The 21726-nt window shown below is 40.3% G+C and overlaps 1 protein-coding gene across 1 annotated transcript; it reads right to left on the bottom strand.

Moving 5' to 3' along the window:
- Window positions 1–1670: 1670 nt before the first annotated feature.
- PLSCR5 (phospholipid scramblase family, member 5) lies at window positions 1671–12124 on the bottom strand. Its single transcript, XM_010073313.1, has 7 exons — window positions 12112–12124; window positions 9366–9517; window positions 6059–6101; window positions 5032–5252; window positions 3877–4038; window positions 2661–2822; window positions 1671–1709 (listed from the first exon to the last, which is right to left on the bottom strand). Exons 1-7 carry the CDS (start codon window positions 12122–12124, stop codon window positions 1671–1673), a joined length of 792 nt encoding a protein of 263 aa, XP_010071615.1.
- Between the last annotated feature and the right edge of the window lie 9602 nt (window positions 12125–21726).

Below are 21726 nucleotides of genomic sequence, written 5' to 3'. Positions count from 1 at the left end.
ACTGGTGGTGATTGTCAGAGCTTGTTAACCACAACTATTTTCACGACATATTTAAATCTGCGTAAATACCTAAGCGTGATCTATAATCTAAAATACACTGTTTAAATCTATAAGCATTCCTGAGTTAATTTCACTAAGGGAGCATTAGTTGCAGCTTCCTGGCTTCACTGTGTTTTAATTCATATCCACGAACGTTAATTTAAAATTAGTCTAAATATTTGTTGAGAATTAATCACCTGATAAATTTAGCTCTTTTTCATTTTTATGAATTATTCATTATCTCCTCTCCTTTCCGTTGATGTGTTGGTTATTTGCAAGAATTGAATTATTGGTTCATGCTAAAAACATTCAGTATTCATGGTGATTTGTAAAAGTTCCCCTTGGAAACTTGACCAGTGACCATGATAGCACTTGGTTTTACCACCAATATTGTATGGCAATGGTTTCCTTCTTGAGGACTCATTGGAGTTTTTAAGAGAGGCATAAACAAGTTTGTACAGCAAATATTTTGCAACAATTTTTTTTTCTGTTTACATTTTGCCCATATACATAATGGATGTTCCTACAAAGGAAGCTTGTATTAGTAAAAGCCTGTTGGTGGGAATGCTTGGGAACAGTGAGGTGCGACTGCAGGAATGAAGGGCCATGTGAAACTGCAATCTGGAACAGAAAATGCTCCTATTGCATAGAAAACACCTGAGCTTGCCAAAAGCAAAGAATAATTTTGTTCTAGTGTGGCCTCAGCCAAGGCTGAATGAAAAGTTATCAACCACCAGATACTATTAAGAGGAACAAACCTTTACAGGAAAGTCTTGAGTGGCTGGAGCAAGAATCTGTAACACTAGCCAGTTCAAATGTGAAGTGATCTGTGCACTTCTAGCGCACAGAGGACCACCTCTCAGACCTTATGGCCTGCATTCAATACAAGCAGTGGAAGACCAGACTTTACGAATAGAGCTTATGTTCCGAAGTCTACTACTGGAAGCCTAATTTCTGTCTGCACTCATTAAACAAATCTCTACCATAAAATTAATTTACTAGCAAGCATCACTTTCCTTCTTTCAACTAACTGAAACAGATAACATCTTGAACTTCCCGTCGGGTGATGTCTTTATATTTGCTACTTTCAATCTCGGTTTGCTACTACTAATTAAATAACAAATCAGTAAATTACCTCTAAAATTATGAAAAAGCAAAACCCCTAGAACACACCCTCATGTGGTTAGTAACTGGTACCAGCACTTGCAAAACATCAAAGGCTTCTCTAAACATAGACTTTCATCAGTGACACTGCAAGCCTTCGTCTAATCTTTCATGATTTCCCATGCAGGAACATCAAAAGAGCAAGAAGAGAATAGCACTGTTCCAAAGCAACAGTGCTCTGTGTGAAAAGTATGTGTTTAGCTACAACACACATAAAATGTAAGTGGGAAATTATTATTTACATGAGACATATTTTAATAAACACCATCATTAGCTCCCTTTCTTTTCTTATATGGAACAAGAATTTGTGCAGTTTAAAATCATGTCCAAAGCTCAAGGGATTTCTGGAAGAAAATGAAAAAGAATTAGAAAGTATCTAACGTATAAGTCTTCAAAGCAAGATCAATTTATTTTTGTTTTTACTTACTGAAACACATTCTGCATATTTTATTGCTTCTGTCATCTTGTTATAATCCATCCAAAGAGTTTTCAAAGAACATTAAGTCCTACAAATAAGCAAACTGTGAATGGTAAGGAAGGTACAAAAATGCAACAATTATTATCAAAAGTCTTACTTGTAGGCTTTTTTTATACAAAGTAATTAGATTAGTCAATCGTTTTCTCTTACTCTGCCACTTGGCAACAGGAGTTTTGGAGACAATCTGAAAATCTGAAGTGTCATGAGTTACATTTCTAACATAATAAAAGCAAAATATCTGTATTTTTGTTTGTATTTTAAAGCAAACACTTTCAAGTGAATAATTGAAATAGTTTTGTCCTTTTGTTTTATATTCTCTGATGTAAGTATCACAGACTATTTTGAAACTGTTGCATGTTAATATTAACATATCAGTGTTGGCAAAATATGTACACAGCAAATATCAGTTTGTAATTCTAAGAAATGCATCTTAACTCCATCCTTACCCTCAGCAGTGAGTATTCTCCTTTTCATAGAATTCTTCTCTTACAATTATCTTCACAAGGGAATTTTGTAGGAAATTTCATAGGACCTGAAGATCTTGTATGCAACACTCAACAGAACTATTGAAGTGGCACTCACCATTTGAAATTACCACTAGAAATAACCTAACTTTTGTTTTGGTTCATATACCCCTTCAAACACAACAGATAAGAGGTCTGGGGGAGGCTGGTAGGTTTGACATGGATGTTGATATTTGATCCTCCCATGCAAGATATTGAACTACATGTGGAACACTATTTAAACAATTTAATAAACAAAAATGTTAGGAACCTGAAGATATTCTCAAATAAAAAAAAAAAAAAAAAACTAAAGCAGACATAAAAATTAAAAGGGTTTCAGTTAACTTATCTTTTAGGTAGTGGGTTTGGCTTTTCACTGCCCTTTCGGCTTTACAGGATCACAGCTGATAGCAAAGGCTCCTTTGGTCCCAGTCTGCCCACCCCCATAGGTTTACCTCTTGGTTTTGCATACTTACAATGAGGAAGCAAGCACCAATCATTACTGCCTTGATTCTCACGTCAAGATCTACAGGGACCTGGATCCCAAAGTTAGCAGTGTTCGTAAAGACATTGTTTACAAATCCAGACCAGTATTTGGAGATTTTGCCGATTGTTGACATCTCATTGAGAGCTTTTACCTGCACAAATAAAAAACAGGAATACACCTAGCTGTAAATAAATCAAGTACACACTGATTATATCTCCACAGAATTAATGACTGTGCCCTGACACAGAGAGTATGCTATAGTTGTCAGATTCTTCTTTTATTCTTACCATTGAGATGCTCTATTAGTGTCAGATTTGCCTTTAGGAGTGGCACACAAGAAAGGGTCTCAAGTTTGGAAACATCAGCATCTTTAGAGCTGACAGAAAAGCAGAGGAAAGCAATTGTCAAAGTTTATACTACTTCTGCTCTTCTTTCACAATTATTTTTTTCCCTGTCTCATATTTCTGATACACTTCAAGTCACAGCAGTGCCATTGCTGTGAAGCACTGTCCCCTACAACTGACAGATATGTCCTCAATTATGTAGCCATCTGCATGATTCTCACAGTGTACTGAAATTTTGGACAGTACCCACTGAAATCTGATTTGGCTAACGACTTGATCAACACAGAAGCTCTTCTATGATTCCTTAACTAGGGTGAAGCACTTTGTTCACATCAGAAAATTCTGTCCAGGGTTTCTTCAAGCCTCTTCCATTCTCTTTCTCATCCCTTAAATATCTCAATGGCCCTTCAGAATTATTTTTCTCCTGATGAGTGTTGTCAAATGGATGTAGACACATTGAACAGTAACTCTGCCCGTGGTTCTCAGTCTGAGAGTAATGCAGGCAGCAGGCTCAATGCCACAGGCTTCAGGGGACCATGCGTCAGGTAACAGTGAATGCATGTGGGATGAAACCCTGAGCCTCTCAAAATCCATGGCTGGGGGCTCACGGAGTGCAGAGAACCAGCACTTCACTTAGCAACATGTTTATTTTCTTGAAGGAATTGTCACTCCTGTCCAAAAAAACATCTCTAGGAATCTGAGTGTACAAGTCAGGAACTCTGATGCATGTTGCTGTACTTCTGTTCTGTGATTATAGCAACGTAGATCATATTTGAAAGGGTAGAATAACATGAATTTTGAGTGAGAAACTTATTCAAAGTAGAAAAACTTTAAAATTCTTAACACTGATAAGAAACATACCTCAAAGTCAACATCTTCAAAACAGCCACAAGTTGCATATGGGCCAATTATTTTTAGTACATCTTCTTTACTTTCATTCTGTATAGTAAACTTTGGCAGAAAAGGGTCCCAGTTCTGTACAACATAACCAGCTATTGTACCTGGTGGAGACTGAACTTCTAACTGGCAAAGAGAAAAAAACCAAAAAAATCTTATAAACTAGTTTTATTTAGTATATATGTCCCTAATAGCATATTGTTTATATAATGACAAAATATTTACTGTATATAAGCATATATAATTTTATTAAGCTGTGAACTGGATATTACAACACTGTCTAATGGTGCTTTTAAATATAGTGGACAACATGAAGTTTAAAAGCTGCACCAGAAGCTAACAACTTACATATAATATAAGATTTGATAAAAGCCATTCACTGTGAGAAGTTTCTGTTAGTGTAATTAGCGAGTATCCTATAAGCTTTTTTATGCAGTAGCTGTGCTACCAAAGGACATTTTTCAAAAAAGTCTTGATGCAGTACTGAAAAAACAGGCAGATGGGTGAACCTATAAAACATTTTCATAAAACAAGAAAAATGTCTGAATACAGGAGAGTAAAAAATAAGGAGAAAAGCTCTGACACTCTAATAGGATCTGCATTTTTCACCCAAAGCAGCTTATTTCCAAGTTCTGCCATTTCCCAGAGATATATGGCCTTGAAGAGGCAGAGCCACGGAGTGAAGCATCAGCCTCCTCAGAGAGCTGTTCCCAGTCCTACCACACGCACTGGTGGCCTCCAGGGATTTTCCGTCCTCCCAGCCTGGGAGTACAGTGGGCGATTTCCATCTGTAGCACTAACAGAGATTGTCTGTCAGGCAAGCAGTATTTTAGGGTGTTACCTGGCTGGAGAGACACCTGTATCATAGACACAAAAGCTTTATTTGGGATGACAGGAAAGTAAGGTCCCGTGAAAGGAAGGAGGCGTGCTGCGAATTTAACTCATAAAAGGGCTTCGCTTATCAACAGTTACTTCTCAACGAAGGCTTCCCTGCAGTCCCCCAGGCTGAGGTGGGTGTGAATCCCTTCCTGGCACCCTGGCAGAGGTTGCACAAGGTTTCATTAATGCTGAGCACAGACAGCGAGGTGCTCAGACAAAAGGCAATGAGGAGTCGCTCACCTCTTGCAGGAAGCAGGGGAACCAGCAGCTGTTGCATCTCAAGGGTCTGTTCACTGTAATCACTTCTCGGCCCATGTTATCGGCAATCCTGATGGTGAAAGACCTTATAGGCGAACACAAGTTACGGTCAAAGCAATCATTTTCTTCTACTGCAAAGTAGACTCTTTGTCCCAAATGGTTTTTTATCTCGTATTTGCTGGAGGTCTCTGTTCCAAGTATGGCTAATAAAGCAAAACAAGTAGGACATTACCTTAGTATAACGTTAGTATAGATATATCAGCACGTATTCTAAAATTCTATGGAACAGAGACGGTTTAAAAATTGTTTTGAATTGACACAAATAATATATACAATTATAAGGAAATAAAAATGCCAGGTCTGTATTTTGAAGGAACATTTAATTCAAATACTGTTTTGCTGTACACTAAAGTACGTATCACAAAACAGAATTCAGATCCTGAGTTTTGGTTTGGGCTTTTTCTTATTTTATCATCTGTGAAAAGTAACAATATGAAGCTGTCCCACTTTCATCCAGCCAGGTATCCAAGAATCAGGCTGAAAACATTTTGCATGGGAGAAATACATTAAAGTATGTTTTACTTGCAGAGCTTCATACTTATTCAGTACTTTGAGGAGCTATGTAAATAGAAACTCTTATGCTTCATTTTGTGCCTTCTGACCTTTCTTCGTTTTGTTTCTCATACCATGTTAATTATTGTTAAAGACAATAAATTTTCCCATGGATTGGAAACACAGTTAAACATTAGTAACTTTGAGAGGGAGGTGCCTTGAGGGAGTGAATTTAGGACGCGTGTGGAGATTACTCACTGTAATCTTTCCTCACTGGTCTGCTGCAGAACAGGCACAAAGAAAGTGAGCTTTCAGCACACTAATGCCATGTTACAGGCCTGACACAAGGTCAGCAGGAGGCTTTGCAATGACTTTAACGCTGGGTACAAGACATAGAAGCCTTTTGGAGACATCTGTGTACCAGCACAGTTAAAGAGTGACAAGGACTGCACCATACCTTCAAGAAGTTCCACTTGCTGATGAATAATTATCCTGTCCAGCTGTTTAAAAGAAATAAACAAGATGGTGGGTGTCAGAAAGGTCTGGGGCTGCCAGGGATCACCTGTCTATTTTTACTGCTCATCTCCCTGTTAATAGGATTCCTTTCCCTCCAAGGGTGCACAAACTGGGTGCCCAAGGGCTATCTTAAGTCACACTTTAGACATCTCTCTGAAATGATGACCGGCTAGAGTATGGCACTGGGTGCTGTGGTCATGTAATTCACCCGCACGAATAATCCTCATTGGGGGAATAAGGAAGCCAAGAGCAATGGAAAGATGTGTGTGAGAAGCAAGGCCCCACTTCTCACTCCTGTTGCTCCCCCCTGGTCTTGGCAGAGGGGAAGCCCCCCACCCCCAAGTGGAGGTTAGTGCTGGGCACCCTGGCAGTGCAGGAGGCAACGAGCTGGGGCTCAAGCTCTAAACATGCTGTAGCCACATCCCAAGGGCCCTGCTGGAGCAGCCCAAGGCTATCAGTGGATGCCAACAACAGCACACGGAGTTCTGTACCTTAAATCTGGCAAATGGTCACACCAAGTGTGCCAGAATGAGCAAAATAACAGCTCCTCAGAGAAACCCTCGGCTGGCTGACATTGTCTTCCCCTGTGAGCTGGTTACAAATGCAGGAGAAAAGCTGCCATCATACCCAGCTTTGCTGTGCTTATCATACCTCTGACATTGTTTTTGTTAGAGAACAGTCATTGGCATTATAAAAAGAGAAAGACTTAATTTCAGTCTACCTTTCAGATTTATCTGACTTTTTATTCCTGTTTTATGTGATAGTTTAGGCTTTGATAATCTCTTTTGTTTAAATTCCTAATGGGCAAAGTCTTGGCGCAGGACTTTGCCTTTACTCACAGCTGCACACAGAAAGCACACAGCAACCTTCTGAGACCAGCATGTCACAGCTCTCCAGCAGCTATATATTTTACAATTGATAAATCTTGCCTGGTACGTATTCGAACTGTTGCAGGCATTTGTCAATTCTAGTCATCTCCTGAAGCTAGTTCAGGCTGCAAAGAAAAGCTGGTAAAAGAGAAACTTCTTTATCCTTTTCATTAATGTCTGAAATGTGCATGCCAGTAATTGAAATAATAAAAAAATATTTGGACTTTCAAATTTTCTCCCAAGAATCTTTGCTGTTTGTTGTTTAGGTTTCATGAGAGATGTGAACTCTTGGAGCTCATGTGAAGTGCTCTGCTGACAGAAAAAAAATAAACAAGTTGAAGGTGGCAGGGCTATTTTAATATTTTAGTATCAATTTTAATATGGATTTCTTTGCCCCACATAGACTTTCGCAGGGAAACGAAAATTAATGAGCCTGAACTGTTAAAAGCTTTTGATGATTTTGGTCTCTATATCGGGTTATTGTGAGCAATGTATAACCAATGTTGAGACAAGGTGACAGGTGTTAGGGCTTGTTTTGCCTTTCACTGGTTTCTGCAAGGCAGCTATTCTGATGCATCTGTTGTTGGGGCACTTGTGGATGAAGGGAATTCTGCACTTGCATTTCAAAACCTCTAAAGCCCTTTGGTTTACTAGGGTCTGAGTCCTCTGGAGTGCAGATGTGTTAAAATTCCTTCTAACATCAGAAGGCTCATTATCAGTATTCAGTTTTGTGGGCATTAAACTTACATGTGATCCATCTAACCAAGTATAAACACCAAAATGTACTGCAACACATGGAAACTCTAGCTGTGGTTATATGCCAAGAACCAGCATTATACTCATGCTCTCCACTTTTCAGACTGCAAAGAAAATGGAAAATAATTAACAAGGGCTGCAGCACAGACACATGGTTATTGGGCTGAGAACAAGCATAAACAAAGTCTTGAGTTCTAGTTACAGTCCCGACAGCCACTTGCTCTTTTGTCTTTATGTCAGATGTAAAGTTTCTTCAAAATGGAGTAATAGAATTTGCTTACCCACATTGTGTGGGTAAATCTGAGGTATAATTCATGTTCGTACAGCAGACTGAATATGTAACCTGCCAAGTATTTACTATCACAATCACTTTTAGACCAAAAAACGTAGCTCCCACAGTCTGTGAGCAAATGCTCATGTAATTGACAACACATATCATTTTGTGCATGGGCACCATGAAATGAAAATCATAACTCCACAGGAAAGATTGTTTCTGAAGGGTCTCCCAGTTGCATTAGCTATCTAGGTGACTTAGCTCCAAATACAAAATACATTCAATTTCTGCTTCTGTACAAAACTACCAGAAACGTATCTCTAAAATGCAGACCTTGAGCGAAATAAACATTTCCCAGCACCACCGCAATGCAAGCACAGCAGAGGCGAGTGTATCAGAATCACAACTTGACTGCACTGCGGGCCTGATTCTGTCCCTGCCCGCACCAGGCAGGGCGTATAAAGCGTCACTCAGCATATATCAGTGGCAGAATCCAGCCACATACGAAATGCAAACTGGAGTCAGTGCCCAAGCGGCAGCAGCAGTGACCCTCCAAGTAAAAAAAGGCAGGAAGAGGTGACGCTCCTGGAGCAGAGCTGCAGACCATCGCTGTCCTGAGCTCCAGGAGCCGAGAGGTTTCACAGGGTGAGACAGACAGCTGCACCTTTAGTGGCAGGACTGAGATGTCAGCATTTCCTTTTCCTCCCCTGCCTGTGACCCATTCATCTGCTTCCATGTGCAGGTGCTTCCCTCTCTCAGGCACTGGCACCTTCCTGCCCCACAGCCCGACACAGAGGGGGTGTGGGTGTGTAGCCGCCCGGGCTTACACTCATAAAAGTGTCTCCATGGGAGCTTGCCTCCCCAGGACCGTACCTCTGACCTGGAGAGCACTGTCTTTGGCAGAAGGAATTTGCTCAGAAGACCTTCACGATCCTCACAGGACGGTTTATAAGGAGGTGAGAATGCCTTCCCACACTGCCTTTTTTAAGCTTTTTGAGGTCAACCAGAGTCTGACAGCCATCTCCCTGAGAGTGAGCTCTTAAGGAGCTGGAAGGAAACTACAATGAGAGGGGTAATACTATGACCTATAAAAAATCCTAGAGCAAAGAAAATAATGTGGGTTTGTACAAGAAGAACAAGTGTATTTCTATAGAAAAGAATGTCAGCAATGAAGGAAGGGCTCGTCATTCCTACATTCCTTATTTCATACTAATATGAAATTAAAAAAAAGCTTCTTCATCTCTACCTTCCCTCCCCCAAGAAAGAACCCAAACAACCCCATCCCCCAAGGGATCAAAGAATTCTATGAGGAAAACAAAGCAATTCTAATATTTGGAAAGATTCAGGACCTGGTTCAGGTACTCCAAACCAGGTGGCAAGTTATGAGCATGTGATGTTTGCTTCCAGAGACCCGTTGGCTCAACAGGCTCATTCTGTTCAGGAAGGTCAGAAGATCCAGGGAGGTAATCCTTAAAGACTGGGCTTGTTTGTCCCTGAGACTCTGCAGGAAGAGAAGAAAAAAAAAACAGAAATGAAACAGGGCCAAACAGCAGCTAACTGCTTGGGTCAAAATTTGGGAACAATTATGTCACATTCTGTCTGTGACTATATCAGCATCTTAGTCAGGTCAGGAGCCAGGATAAGAAACACATCTCCTGATGGCCCCACACTTCGAGCATGCCAGTTCATTTGATAAAGCAGTCTTTGAGTATGCAAAGCGGGATCACTTTAGATGAAACTAAACCAGGAGATGTGGTCTTGAAGGGCACCTAATCCGCTCTGACATCTGCAAGCGCTCGGTCTGTGGGACAGGGCTGGAGCTGGTCTGGACTGACATGCGGGGTGGCCGCAAGCTCCTCAGCACGGGTTGCTCAGCTTTGTTCCCTGGGAGCTGCCCTGTGTGCTCGTGCGCACTGAGCTGCTGAGGGCTTGACCCTAGCAAGATGCTTTCTAGCATCCTGAGGGCATGCATATTTGCTCTTAATTAGAGATCACCTTTCCAGGGATCTCAGATTCCCCAAGCTGGATGTTTCCCTGATTTCAAAGTCTACAGCCTCTTACAGTGTTAAAGCCAATTCATTATTATCTTAATAAAAAGATCAGATATCATTAAGCTGTGCTTTCTGGTTTGCTATTGCAAACACATCCTTTAGGACACAGTGGTGTCTAGTGCTGTGAAGGTAACGACAGCATTTGCTGTTGCAGGCAGCTGTGTGCCCACAGCCCCTCGTACACACAGGCACCAGCTCCCACACACAGCAACCGCCTTTGCCATCTGATTCTCCACAAACTCCTACTGCTTTTACTACGGGCATCTTTCCAGAGCCTTCAGTAACACCAGCTCTGCCAGAACAGGGAAGAGCAAGCTGAAGCTATCCACATAGAAACGGCAAATCCTCGTATTAAGCTGAGCCCCTGCGTTTTGGCAGTAAAGCAGTCCTCAAACCGATCATTTTTATCTCATGTGTGACAATGCCTAGGCACTATGTGGTTTGAGGTCCAGAAGGAATTTTTGGCTCCAAGTCTGAAGCTCTCTTTTGCTGTTGTGGGTTTAAATGAGAACCTTTAGCATTATTTGAATTCACTGTGGCTGATTCATCGTTTAATCATATTTTGATCTTAATTTGCCTTTGCAGCCACTGCTTTCTTTCAAAGTCTGAGACCACAGGAAGAAGAAGCAATCCCTTTGAATTTGTAGCTAGCTTTTAAAAATGTATAACTGGGTAATAAATATTTTATATGCTCTTCTGCATCATTTTACCTCATAGGGTTCTGTTACTGCCATAACTCTTGTTGTTACATGAAATGCCATGAAGTGGCCGAGTGTTAGTGTTATTCTCGAATAATAAAGAGAAAAAAATAACAAATTGCAGTTCTACCTGTCAAATTTAGAGCTATACAAAAAACAAACAGTAAATACATTAAATATTGATGACAATCCAAGCTACTCTGACACTCTGTCTACTTCTGTGCATGTTTCCCATTTCATTTATGGTATGGGAAAACTTAAAAGTTACCGTATGATACAGTGAGCATTCTGTATAATGATAATTTCTAGAGTTACTTGTTCCTAAAATAAGGATATTATCAAGTTCCTTCATTATGAAAATCATATTACTCAACATGACTATTGTGCTGCTTTTGTTAACCATCTTGCATCAAAAATATACAAAACCAAACCTCTTTTATATGGCTAAAGGTAAGCAAAACATATACCCCCAGGGTAAAAGATGCATACTCCCAGAGTACAGCAATTCTGTAAAACCTGCTTGCTGCTGTATAACTGTAAATGCACAATGTCTTGATTATCATTTGGGGCACAAAAGAAGAGGGGTAAACATTTGACAAACATAAATAGACATTGCTGAAACTCCCTGGGCCAACATCTGCCTCTATACATGACAACTGGGTGACCTCTGAAGAGTTGCATTCATGTTTAAAAAAAAAAAAAAAAAAAAACAGATTTGTGTCCTTCTACTTAGTTTAAGCATTTGAAAGCATAGAAAAATTTATTTAGAAGGCTTGTTATATCAGCATCCTGCAGTGTTTGCCTATAGCCCTCAGTACCCAACTGGCTGCAGCTAAAAGACAATATGTGACAAAGATGAATCCAGATAGGAATAATCTAATTAAATTCAGTTGTTCTTCAGATACTTGTTTTTTTTCCTCATCTGGTTATATCAGGACTCTGGCCAGTTTTGAAAGCGAAAGGCATTTGCTGATTTGGTATTTTTGAAGTGGAATAGGAAAGAAGTGTGTGAAAATAGCGGTACCCTTGGCTCCGTACCTGCCCTTCCCATGCATTCTGTACCGACAGGTTTAAGCACAAAGGTACAAACACTGTATTTTCTGCTTCAATGCAGATGCTAACATTTTGTAACATATTTTATTCAAATAACATTCTAGTATAGATATTACTCTCCTTAGGAGCCTCTTGAATGCTGAAAAATTAAAGGAAGCCAAAACAACTGTGCTTTGGCTGATGTGACTTTAGCCTGAAACTCTCATTTCATCAGACTGCTGATTGCTGGAAATGTACAAGACTGTAGTTTTCTGTAAACATGAGCTAAAAATACAGACTATAGATGCACTTACCTTGAGAGGCCATGAAGCTTCCTGAGTTACTTCTTCAAAGGAAGCTAGGTTAAAAGAAAAGGCTTTTCTTGTTGCAGCAAAGAAAAAAAACAGCACAGCATGCGCAAAACTTCAGAAGGTGTCTGTCTACTTCATATCAGCTTACAAAGAACTGGAGGAAATTTATTGCCTTTCTCATGTTCCAGAACACTGCATTTTATGTCGATGGACAACAGGGGGAGATGATGCTAACAAACAAGAAAAACATTATTCGTTTCAAGTCATTTGCACCAATGGAAAGAGGAAAAAGTCTTTTGCGAATACAAAGAGGCAAAACTTCAATCTACCCACTGGCTTACTGAACACATTAGACCTAAAATTCTGCTTTATAATGTATGAATACATTCTGAGACTACACAAATTCTATCTTTATAATTCAATATTTATGTTTCTGTTTCTTCAGAGTATCCAGTAAAGACAGAGGAGCTAACTACCTGCGTTTCCCTGCTGCTGGCCCCCAGTCAACACTCCCTGTGCACAGAGCAGGAAAAGCTACCTTGGGTTTCTCACTGTATTCCATCCACGCAGCATCCTCCTCCCTACAAGGGATGCTATGCCTGCACCCAGACCCCGAAAATGATCCTGTACTCTCCCCGCTCCCCAGGCACCCCCCTCCCATGCAGGGCTCTGCTGATCTGTGTGAAGTGTTTAAACTGGATTTGGAGAATTACAAAGATTGGCTGTGCTTTGCTCCAGACAAGCACCATACATGCCAAAAGGTAACAGCTGTAGTCACCTGCACTGCACTGAGAGGAGAGGAGGAGGAGGGAGAGTAACCTTGACTTACCAGCTCATATTTCTGCCTCAAGTGCCCAAGTCGCCATGGAGATCATCACACACATGCAACCTGCAGACAGATACGATGCATGGTTGCAAAAATGCAGAGCCTATGCACAGAGCCCAGCGGAGCAGAGTGAGGTGTTGGGCACCATTTTCTGTTCTGTTACTGCAAGTCCTGCTGATTTGAAACGGTCTGTAGGAGCATGTCTCTAATTCCAGTGTTGACAGTTCAGGAAGATGCTGATGAGGATCTCTGAAGGAAGAATACAGAAAACCCCTCTAAAAAAATAATTATATGGAAGCTGATTTTTATTAATTTATTAGTCCATGAAAAGGCCCCAGGTCTACCTATGGAACATGTAAAAATTTTGCTATGTGAAACTTCCCAGGAGTTTATTATTACCTGCTTGAGAAGTCCCTGGGAGTGGGGGCAGCACAGCCCAACCCAGCAGCAGGTTTCTGCTGGTGCTCATCTGGGGAAACACCATGGGAAGGGAGAACACAGCCCACAGGCAAAAACTTTGGTTGCTGAAAAATGGGCACTAAACCAATCCTTCTGGACTGGGAAGATGTCTGACATCACTCGAAATAAAGATTACAAGGGACTGAAAGTTTTTGCTTCCTTTCTCCCCATCACAGATGTGCTTCTTTGGAGCAGGGAATCTAACCTGGAGAGCAGACACAAAGCCTGAACAAAGAAGGAAAAAGGAAAGGGAAAGTTCTGGATAAATATAGTAAACCTAACTTTGAAAATGACAGACAAAGCTCAGATGAGATGGCACCCACCTACCCTTAAAAATGAATAAAGGTTTACTTTAGCTCCCAGAAAACCAACCAAAAAAAAAAAAAAAAAAAAAACCACCCCAAGAATTCTGTCAATGTATAAAGCAAGTGTAGTACAGTAAGAAAAGTGGGCCTAAAACAGACACCGTACATATACGCTGAAAGATGATGTTTCAAACATTTACAAAAAGCATTCTGGAGAAGTCCCAGCATCTCACTTGCTGACCTGGAGGAACCCCCGGACACTGAAGCAGCCTGTCTATGCTGTAACACAGGACCCATTCCCATAGCACTTGCAGGCTTTGGGACAGGACAGCCTGGTGTGCTGGGACCTGCTGGCACCATGGCACGGGCTGCCGGGCAAGAGCTGCCACCGTGGCACGGGCAGGTCCACCCGTCTGCAGGAGCCAGCTTTCGTTGTCCTGCCACTCATGAAGTAAACATTTCCCTGAAGCAGTTCTGCCCCAAAGAACTAATTTTCTGACATTATTCACAAAATTGCAGTAAATAGGTAACAGGAACATAGAAACCTTGGCTTGAAGTACATTTTACATTTTTTCCGTTTCTTTCACAAATTTCCATAACTTTTACAAAGTCCCCTCTTACCCTATTCTTATTGTTTTATTCTGAAGCAATTATTTTAGTAGATTATATCAACAGATTTCTGCAGGATTTGTAAATACTAGTCTGGCATTGGTATAGGTCCTTACAAGTAAAACTATGTCCTTAATATGAATTGTTGGTGCTTTTTAATTTTTTTTTTTAACTAAATACTCACGTATTGGTCAAAGTCTGCTCCAGCCATGATTAAAAGCAGCATCCTGGAAAAGCATCCTGGAAAAGAGGAGACTGAGGGGTGACCTAATCAATGTTTATAAATATGTAAAGGGTGAGTGTCAGGAGGATGGAGCCAGGCTCTTCTCTGTGACACCCAGTGATAGGACAAGGGGCAATGGGTTCAAGCTGGAACATAGGAGGTTCCACTTGAATATGAGAAAAAACTTCTTCACGGTGAGGGTGACAGAGCACTGGAACAGGCTGCCCAGAGAGGTTGTGGAGTCTCCTTCTCTGGAGACATTCAAAGCCCGCCTGGATGCGTTCCTGTGTGATCTGATCTAGGTGTCCTGCTCCAGCAGGGGGATTGGACTAGATGATCTTTCGAGGTCCCTTCCATTCTCTAACATTCTCTGATTCTGTGATCATTAAGACCTTTAGGAACAGAAGACTTAATAATACTTATCCAGACACAAACGCAGCCATACTTTAATGCTATGTAGAAATGCACAGAAAAAACTACTCAAGAAATCAGGACAAACATGTAAAAATTGTGTAGAGCTATTTCTAGACAAGTCCTAAGGACTTCAGAAAGCAGAGCAGCAGCACCCAAAGGGGAATTCTGCCAAGACACTGAGCTCACTGCCTCTGCCCCTTGCAGAAGGCTCTGGGGAGTCACTGCCCACATTTACTCCATCGTTAGGAGTCTGAGCACTAAAACAGAGTATACTTCCTTCCTCTGTACGAACGTGCTGGACATCTGTAACACATTCACAGGTATTAAAAAAAAAAAAAAAGAAACTGAGTGTGCGTACATGTGTTCCCTCTACCTGTAAAATATATTTGTTCCATCCCATTCTGCAAACCTTATAAAAATTGATAGTCAAATCCTCAGAAGGTGCAAGTTAGCACAGATACATTAAAATCAATGAGACTACTTAGATTAGGGCAAGCAGTGCTTGGCTGGAGGACTTTATACATCTAGAACCTTCCTTTTTTTCCTTAAAGAAAAGTTACATTGCATCTTTTCTATAACTACTACTTCTCCAAAAGTGCAGGGCTCCATCCCCCCTAATCCGATGTACGAACACCATGGCAGTTAATGGTTATGACACAAACTACTGCAGCGTGCAGAAAACCTATCCATGGTCTAAGACATCATTGTCCCAGACAGCACAGAGCCAAAAACACAGATTTTCCTCCAGAAAACATATAGTAATAGTCAACCAGGTGGATCAATAAAGCAAAGATACCATATGGCTCAGCACAGCTGTTCCTTTTCTGGAGCCTAATCACTCTTCTGTTTTCTAGAAGCACCACAGCCGGAGTATGGAAATGGTTTCACAAAAAACACCTTCACTAGTGTCCAGACAGGAGACAGCAACAAAATTCCAAGTATTAGGAAAAGCTGTTTGATTTTTTTTTGTCCTCCTCCCTGCTGCTCGGAAAACTGCCCTGTAATCCTGGTGCAATGTATCTGCCATCGTACTCAGCAGGGAAAAGACACCACTGCCCTGTCCCCACTGTGTCACTATCAGCTCACCCAGGTGAGCAGGAACTGGCTCTCCCCTTGTCCCCACTGTCTAGACAAGTCCATGCAAGAGAGCCCAGCTCCTCCCCACCCGCCATCCCTGAGGTCCAGGCAGCCAGGGATGCGGTGTGCCGTCCTGCGGGCAGGTTCAGGAGAGCATGTAGGGACTGTGACATGTACCTGAAACCTCATGGAACGATGCCTGGGCTTCCCTGCTGCTAAGAGGGGTGAGCACTAATGCCCTCTTCCTTTTTAAATTTCCTTTCCGCAAAACATCAGTTGTCACCGGCATTAAAATGCATTGTTACTGTCATTTTTTAATAGGAAACTATAGAGCCTTCCTCCCTTTCCTAGACTTGCCTTTAATACAGGGAGAAAATAATAAATAAATATCAGACTGCGATCCTGTGCAGTAAGAAGCTCCAAGTTACAGATTTTTACCTTGTATTTCTTTCTGCACTGGGAGGAAAAACATCAGTTTTGTAAGTCAGCTACCATCTAGCATGGATCTCACCTTGAATTTTGGTTTGTGAGGCATCTTGTTTCAGCTCATGTCTACAGTAACTCCTCCCCTCCGAGGATGTCTGCAATCACGTTGAGATCCTGCAGCCAGCCCCCAGCACCGGCAGCACTGACCAGCCGGCTCGCCGGTCAATTCCCGTGCCGACAGCACCACGTACCACACACAGCACTGCAGAACTGCCTTCTCTCATTTGTCCGTTGATGGTGGCTTTACCATAGCTCTTACACAGGGTTGTGCATGAATTAATAGAAAAATACAACCCTTGAAATAACAACTGTTCTGCAATCTGCTCTTTATTTTGTATTTAACTGAACTGAAATGGGATCAAAATAGCAGTCTTAAAATCATTGTGCAAAAGATCAAGAAAGAAACCTTTCAAACACTTGCACTTAGAAATGGTATGTGGGTACTGAATATATCAGAAATTTTAACACTACCCTCAGCAAGTATTGATATGGGTCAGACCCTAAATATAGATGCCAGCAAAATACAGCAATCAACTGGAAATTCATAAACTAGCTTCCATACCCAATTTTGACACAGTAGATGGAGAAGGCTTTGAGGGAGGTTTTGTTTGTTTGGTTGGTTTCTTGGGGAGGAGGTGTTTGGTTTTTTGGTTTTGTCAGAGTTTTTTAGGGGATGAGTTTTCAGTGTGTTGGTCTTTTGTTTGTTTTGGATTTTGGGGTTTTTTTTTTTTTTGTTTGGTTGGTTTGGTTTTTGTTTTTTGGGGTTTTTTGGGTTTTTTTAAATCACGTGTAAAATCTTGCTCTCATGAAAATGCAGCACCCAGAGGGGCTGTGGGCACTGCTGGTGAGCGGTGCCTCACACATGGTTTCCCAGCAGCTCTGAAAAGCTGCATGAAATGATCAGTCCAAAATACTGAATTCAACCTCAGACCCATATTGAAGCATATTAAACAGGTTTTAGGATAAAAGCAGAGGAAGTGTGACCATGAAGAGGTTGATTTATGTAAGCAGACCAACGTGATTTAAACAAAAACAAGGGCAGAAAGGAGCAGCATGCAAGACCTGAATGTACCTTGCACCAACCTTCTCTTTGGTCATGAAGAAATTCTGAAACTGGTCTCTCACCTCTGAGTGAATTTACCCTAATTAATGAGCACTCTGAGGTATTTTTTTTTTTCAAATCTATCCTGACTCTATTCTGCTCCAGGTAAATATTTTTAATATTAATTAGGTTTGAGTGTCAGAGAGAATAACTTTATACCTCTGTGGCAAGAGCACTCTGGAGGTACACGTAAAGTTCACTGCTTTAACTGTTTATTGGAAACAAAGATATTTTATGCCTCTTTTCTGCCTACCTTAGTAAATAGTACTCTGATTAATCTATTTTGAGAAGTGAGTGAATTTTACCTGATTTTATTTTTATTTTGGCTTGAAACCATTTGCAAGTTCAACTGAAATTCACAAACCATCTCAACTTCTTTTTGCTTATTAAACATAGGCTCAGCAGTCAGAGAACTGCATCTTGCCCTTCCAAATCCTTCTGAACATTTTTCAGGCCAAAAGCAAACAGCGGGCATTCTGCCTGGGAAGTCCTAAGCTTTCACAAGACTAACCAAACTGTAACTGCTCAGCAGCCCCTAACAATTAGGTCTAGGGCTTGTCTCTAATTAAATTTTAGCTATTTAACCTAGTGATAAAATGAGATAAAGTAGACAAACAGTATATGCTGGTATATTAGTAAGATAATTTCTGTCTTCCAGTACATTGAATGACAGAAGTTTTGGATACCAATGCAATTAAGACTCTTGGTAATGCTGCTTAAGTTCCTTGCTGGCCTTGAAAATTCATTAAGTAAAATCAGAACAATTGTGCTTTGCTGTAGAAGAAAAACTAGTACTTCTCTCATCCTTTGCTCTCCTTTTCCCTTTCTCTGCACTGTGAAGCATCCAAATTGGAAGAAAGCGTATTGGAAAGTCAGAGTATCAGAAGTACCAAGTATGTTTTAGGTGCTTTTCCCTCTGTAAACGTGACTTAAATTTAAATCAACCTTTGCATCAACTGTCACATCAACAGTCTGATCTCTTGTCAAGGCAGTAGGTGAGATCTGGACAGCCCTAGGTATGTCCACTTTAGCCAAAAGCCCAGTGCAACAGCAGCGGACCTGTAGAAAGAGAAGGCAGCACTGAGGATTCACCCTCCCAGTGGCTCTGGGTTTTGCTTCAGCTCTTGTGGGGCTCTTCAGTCAACCACCGCTGGTGGTTCTTGTTGTGCTGCTGAAGCACATCTTCCAGTTTGGTCCCAGCCAGCAGGAGTCAGTCTGCACAATCCGGGACTGCTCCAAAACTACACTCAAACACAGCAAGTGGAAGTGGGAGACTAGGAGACTCCCTTAAAAAACTCCATATGAACTAAATCACAAACATGGACGTACCCAGCTGACCACAGTATTTGCTGTTGGATGATGACAACTTCCATCCATGAAAGACATCTCATTAAGGTGTAATAAATTTCTGACAGCCATTACAATGTTTGCCTGATGGCTGAGTTTTGCTAGTTCCATCTCTGGAAAATATAAGCCAACATCACTAAATTACTACTAGAGTGACTGTTTACAAGTTAATTACTAGTAACACAGATCCAGTGACCCAGAGGTGAACAGTTTTGTGCTCATTTAGAGCACATGAGGTGAACAGTCCTGACACTCCCATGAGGGCTACAGCTTTGCCAAGATTATCAACTGATCCCCTCCATGTGTTCACAAAATCACCACTCAGTATCCTAATTCTAACTTCAAACTAAATAAAACATTTTTTTACTTTTTGAGGGAAGAAAAAGAAGAGAAATGGATAAGACATACACAGGATTTAATGACATAATGGTAACTCTATTAGGACATCAAAATTAATTTCAGTTTCCCTGAGGTATCTTATTTTAATTAACAAATCCATGATCCTGCTCTATTAATTAGCATACTGAAAGAATAATAAGTTTCAGATGAGCTTAATTCTAATAAAGCTTTTCATCCCCTAAAAAAAAAAAAAAAAAAAAAGAATTAAGGTTCTCAATCCAATTTCTTTCCTATAGTTAGTAGCAACGTTTAGAAATTCTGCCCAATAGTACAGCACAACTACTAGTAATTTATTTTAATTTGAAAATGTTTTGGTTTTGTACTTACTGCATTTCAGACCTATTGAAGAGATGGCAGTGACCCACTAAGAAAAGTAATTCTTACAGGATACCAGGTAATTTAATCACAGCAAGCTTTTCCATTTGTTTTTGATTCCTAAAAGCTACAAATCTGTACTTTACATTCCTGTAAAGCACTTTGCAGATTCCCTGTTACATGAAGAAAAAGGAGAGGAGAAAATATTAGCAAATCACCAAAGGCTTAGATTAGCAAAAAAAGCTAAGGAGAAAACTTCTGCATAGATGAAAATGAATTGATGCTTGTAATTTCAGAACTACTTTTCCTGTAAAGACAGCCTGCTTCTTTTACCTAGCAAAGGTAAAACATCTGTAAAACAAACAAGAACAGAAGAGGACACTAGGAAGTTATGCGTGAACAACTTTTCTAATTAGTATATCTTGACAGCACTTTGCTTATATATTTCAAAGAGCCAGGTTGAATATTTTTGATGCTTTACTGAAGAACAAAAGTTGAAACAATTATTGTGTAGCAGAAGAAAATAGCATTAATAGAATATGTAGAAAGAGTCGAGCAATTTAAAAATATGGGTTATAATTGAAAATGCATGCGACCTTTGCTAATACTTCTGCCAGCTCTGTCGCTGCACAGTCCGTCTCTCTTACAGCAATTGCGGAGGGGGAAATGGCAGAAACTACTCTATATCCATAACACAATGCTCTGATAGTTAAAGTTGGTCCTGCTATCTCCCTATCAGCTCCCTGGGGTTTGACCTGGGCTGTTGTATATCCCAAGAGATCCCTAAGTGACCACCTGGTGCTACACTGCCTCTGATGCATGCAGGAAAATCACAGATATTTTCTCTAAAGATACTAAGAGCAGAGAGAGTTCATTATCACAGCCAACTTTTTGCAAAAATATCTAAAGACCCTAGCTATGTTTGCTTTACTTTTATTTTCAACTCCTTTCCATCTGCATGTGGTCCACTGTGGAAGCCTAATTAGCAAGTCCGTCTCATATATGCTTTTTTTTCTCAGACACCTAGTAGCAATCATTCTTTGTGTTTATTTTCAACTCTTTGTGTCCCAGCCACGTTAAAGGAGGACGATGCTTCTCAGCAAAATGATTAACGCACTATCGCCTTCTCATTTGTCTTTTCTAAAGGCTTTGTAATGTGCCTGGTAGTTTACTCAGAAGAAACACAATAGTTAATAGAAACAATTTTTTTCTGAAGAAAAAAGGGCAGTGCTTTCAGAGATTCATTGCTCTAATGATTTATCTTCTCAGAACAACATTAATCATGGAAGACTGAGACCATGGCAGCAGTGAACATCCTTCTTTCTTGCTTTATGTTTTTGAATGAGGGTTCCAACATCTCAGGACTGAGTTTTTTGCTGAAGTAGGGATCAGCAAAGATGGAACCATTCATTTTTTTAAAAAATACAATATTTCCTTAATGGGAGTCATAAATTAATGCTTAATAATAGACTAAATGGCATTTTAATTATCCTGTGCTTGCCAGCTCTCATACTTATTGCATATCAGGTAAAAGTACAGAACTCCGGGTTCCAGATTTGTTCGAAAGAAATGGAAGTCAAAAGAAGACTCCCCCCCTGCTAAACACACACACCATTTTCATGTGGTAATTGTACTAATTTACTCTAATACCTTACAGTTTAAATATAGTAGACAGACAGAGGAAGAGTTAGTATACCAAAGCCAGGAAATGTAATGAATTGTAGCAGCAATAAATGAGAATAATCAAATATTGGATGAAATTCTGCTCTCATTTACTCCAGCATAATAGTTTATTCTGGTGACTGGTATGTGAATGTGGCCTCTTCTATATTTTTTTTATACAAAGAATTATACATTTTATAGTCTCCAACATTTGGTTAATGGTTACTAAATCTGGCATTTACAGAGACATTAGTAAAGATGGTATTTATTTGCAATTTTATTTCCCTCATAGTGAAACGTGGAATCCATACAGCTGTACAATGAAGATGATTAGAATTGCTAGAAATGAAGGCCTCCTGGGAAAAAAAAATATCAATAGCATAGTTTAACTACA

The sequence above is a fragment of the Pterocles gutturalis genome, unplaced genomic scaffold (genome assembly GCF_000699245.1).
Source record: "Pterocles gutturalis isolate BGI_N339 unplaced genomic scaffold, ASM69924v1 scaffold7907, whole genome shotgun sequence".
Taxonomy (NCBI): Eukaryota; Metazoa; Chordata; class Aves; order Pterocliformes; family Pteroclidae; genus Pterocles; species Pterocles gutturalis.
This window is presented reverse-complemented; position numbering and strand designations above follow the sequence as displayed.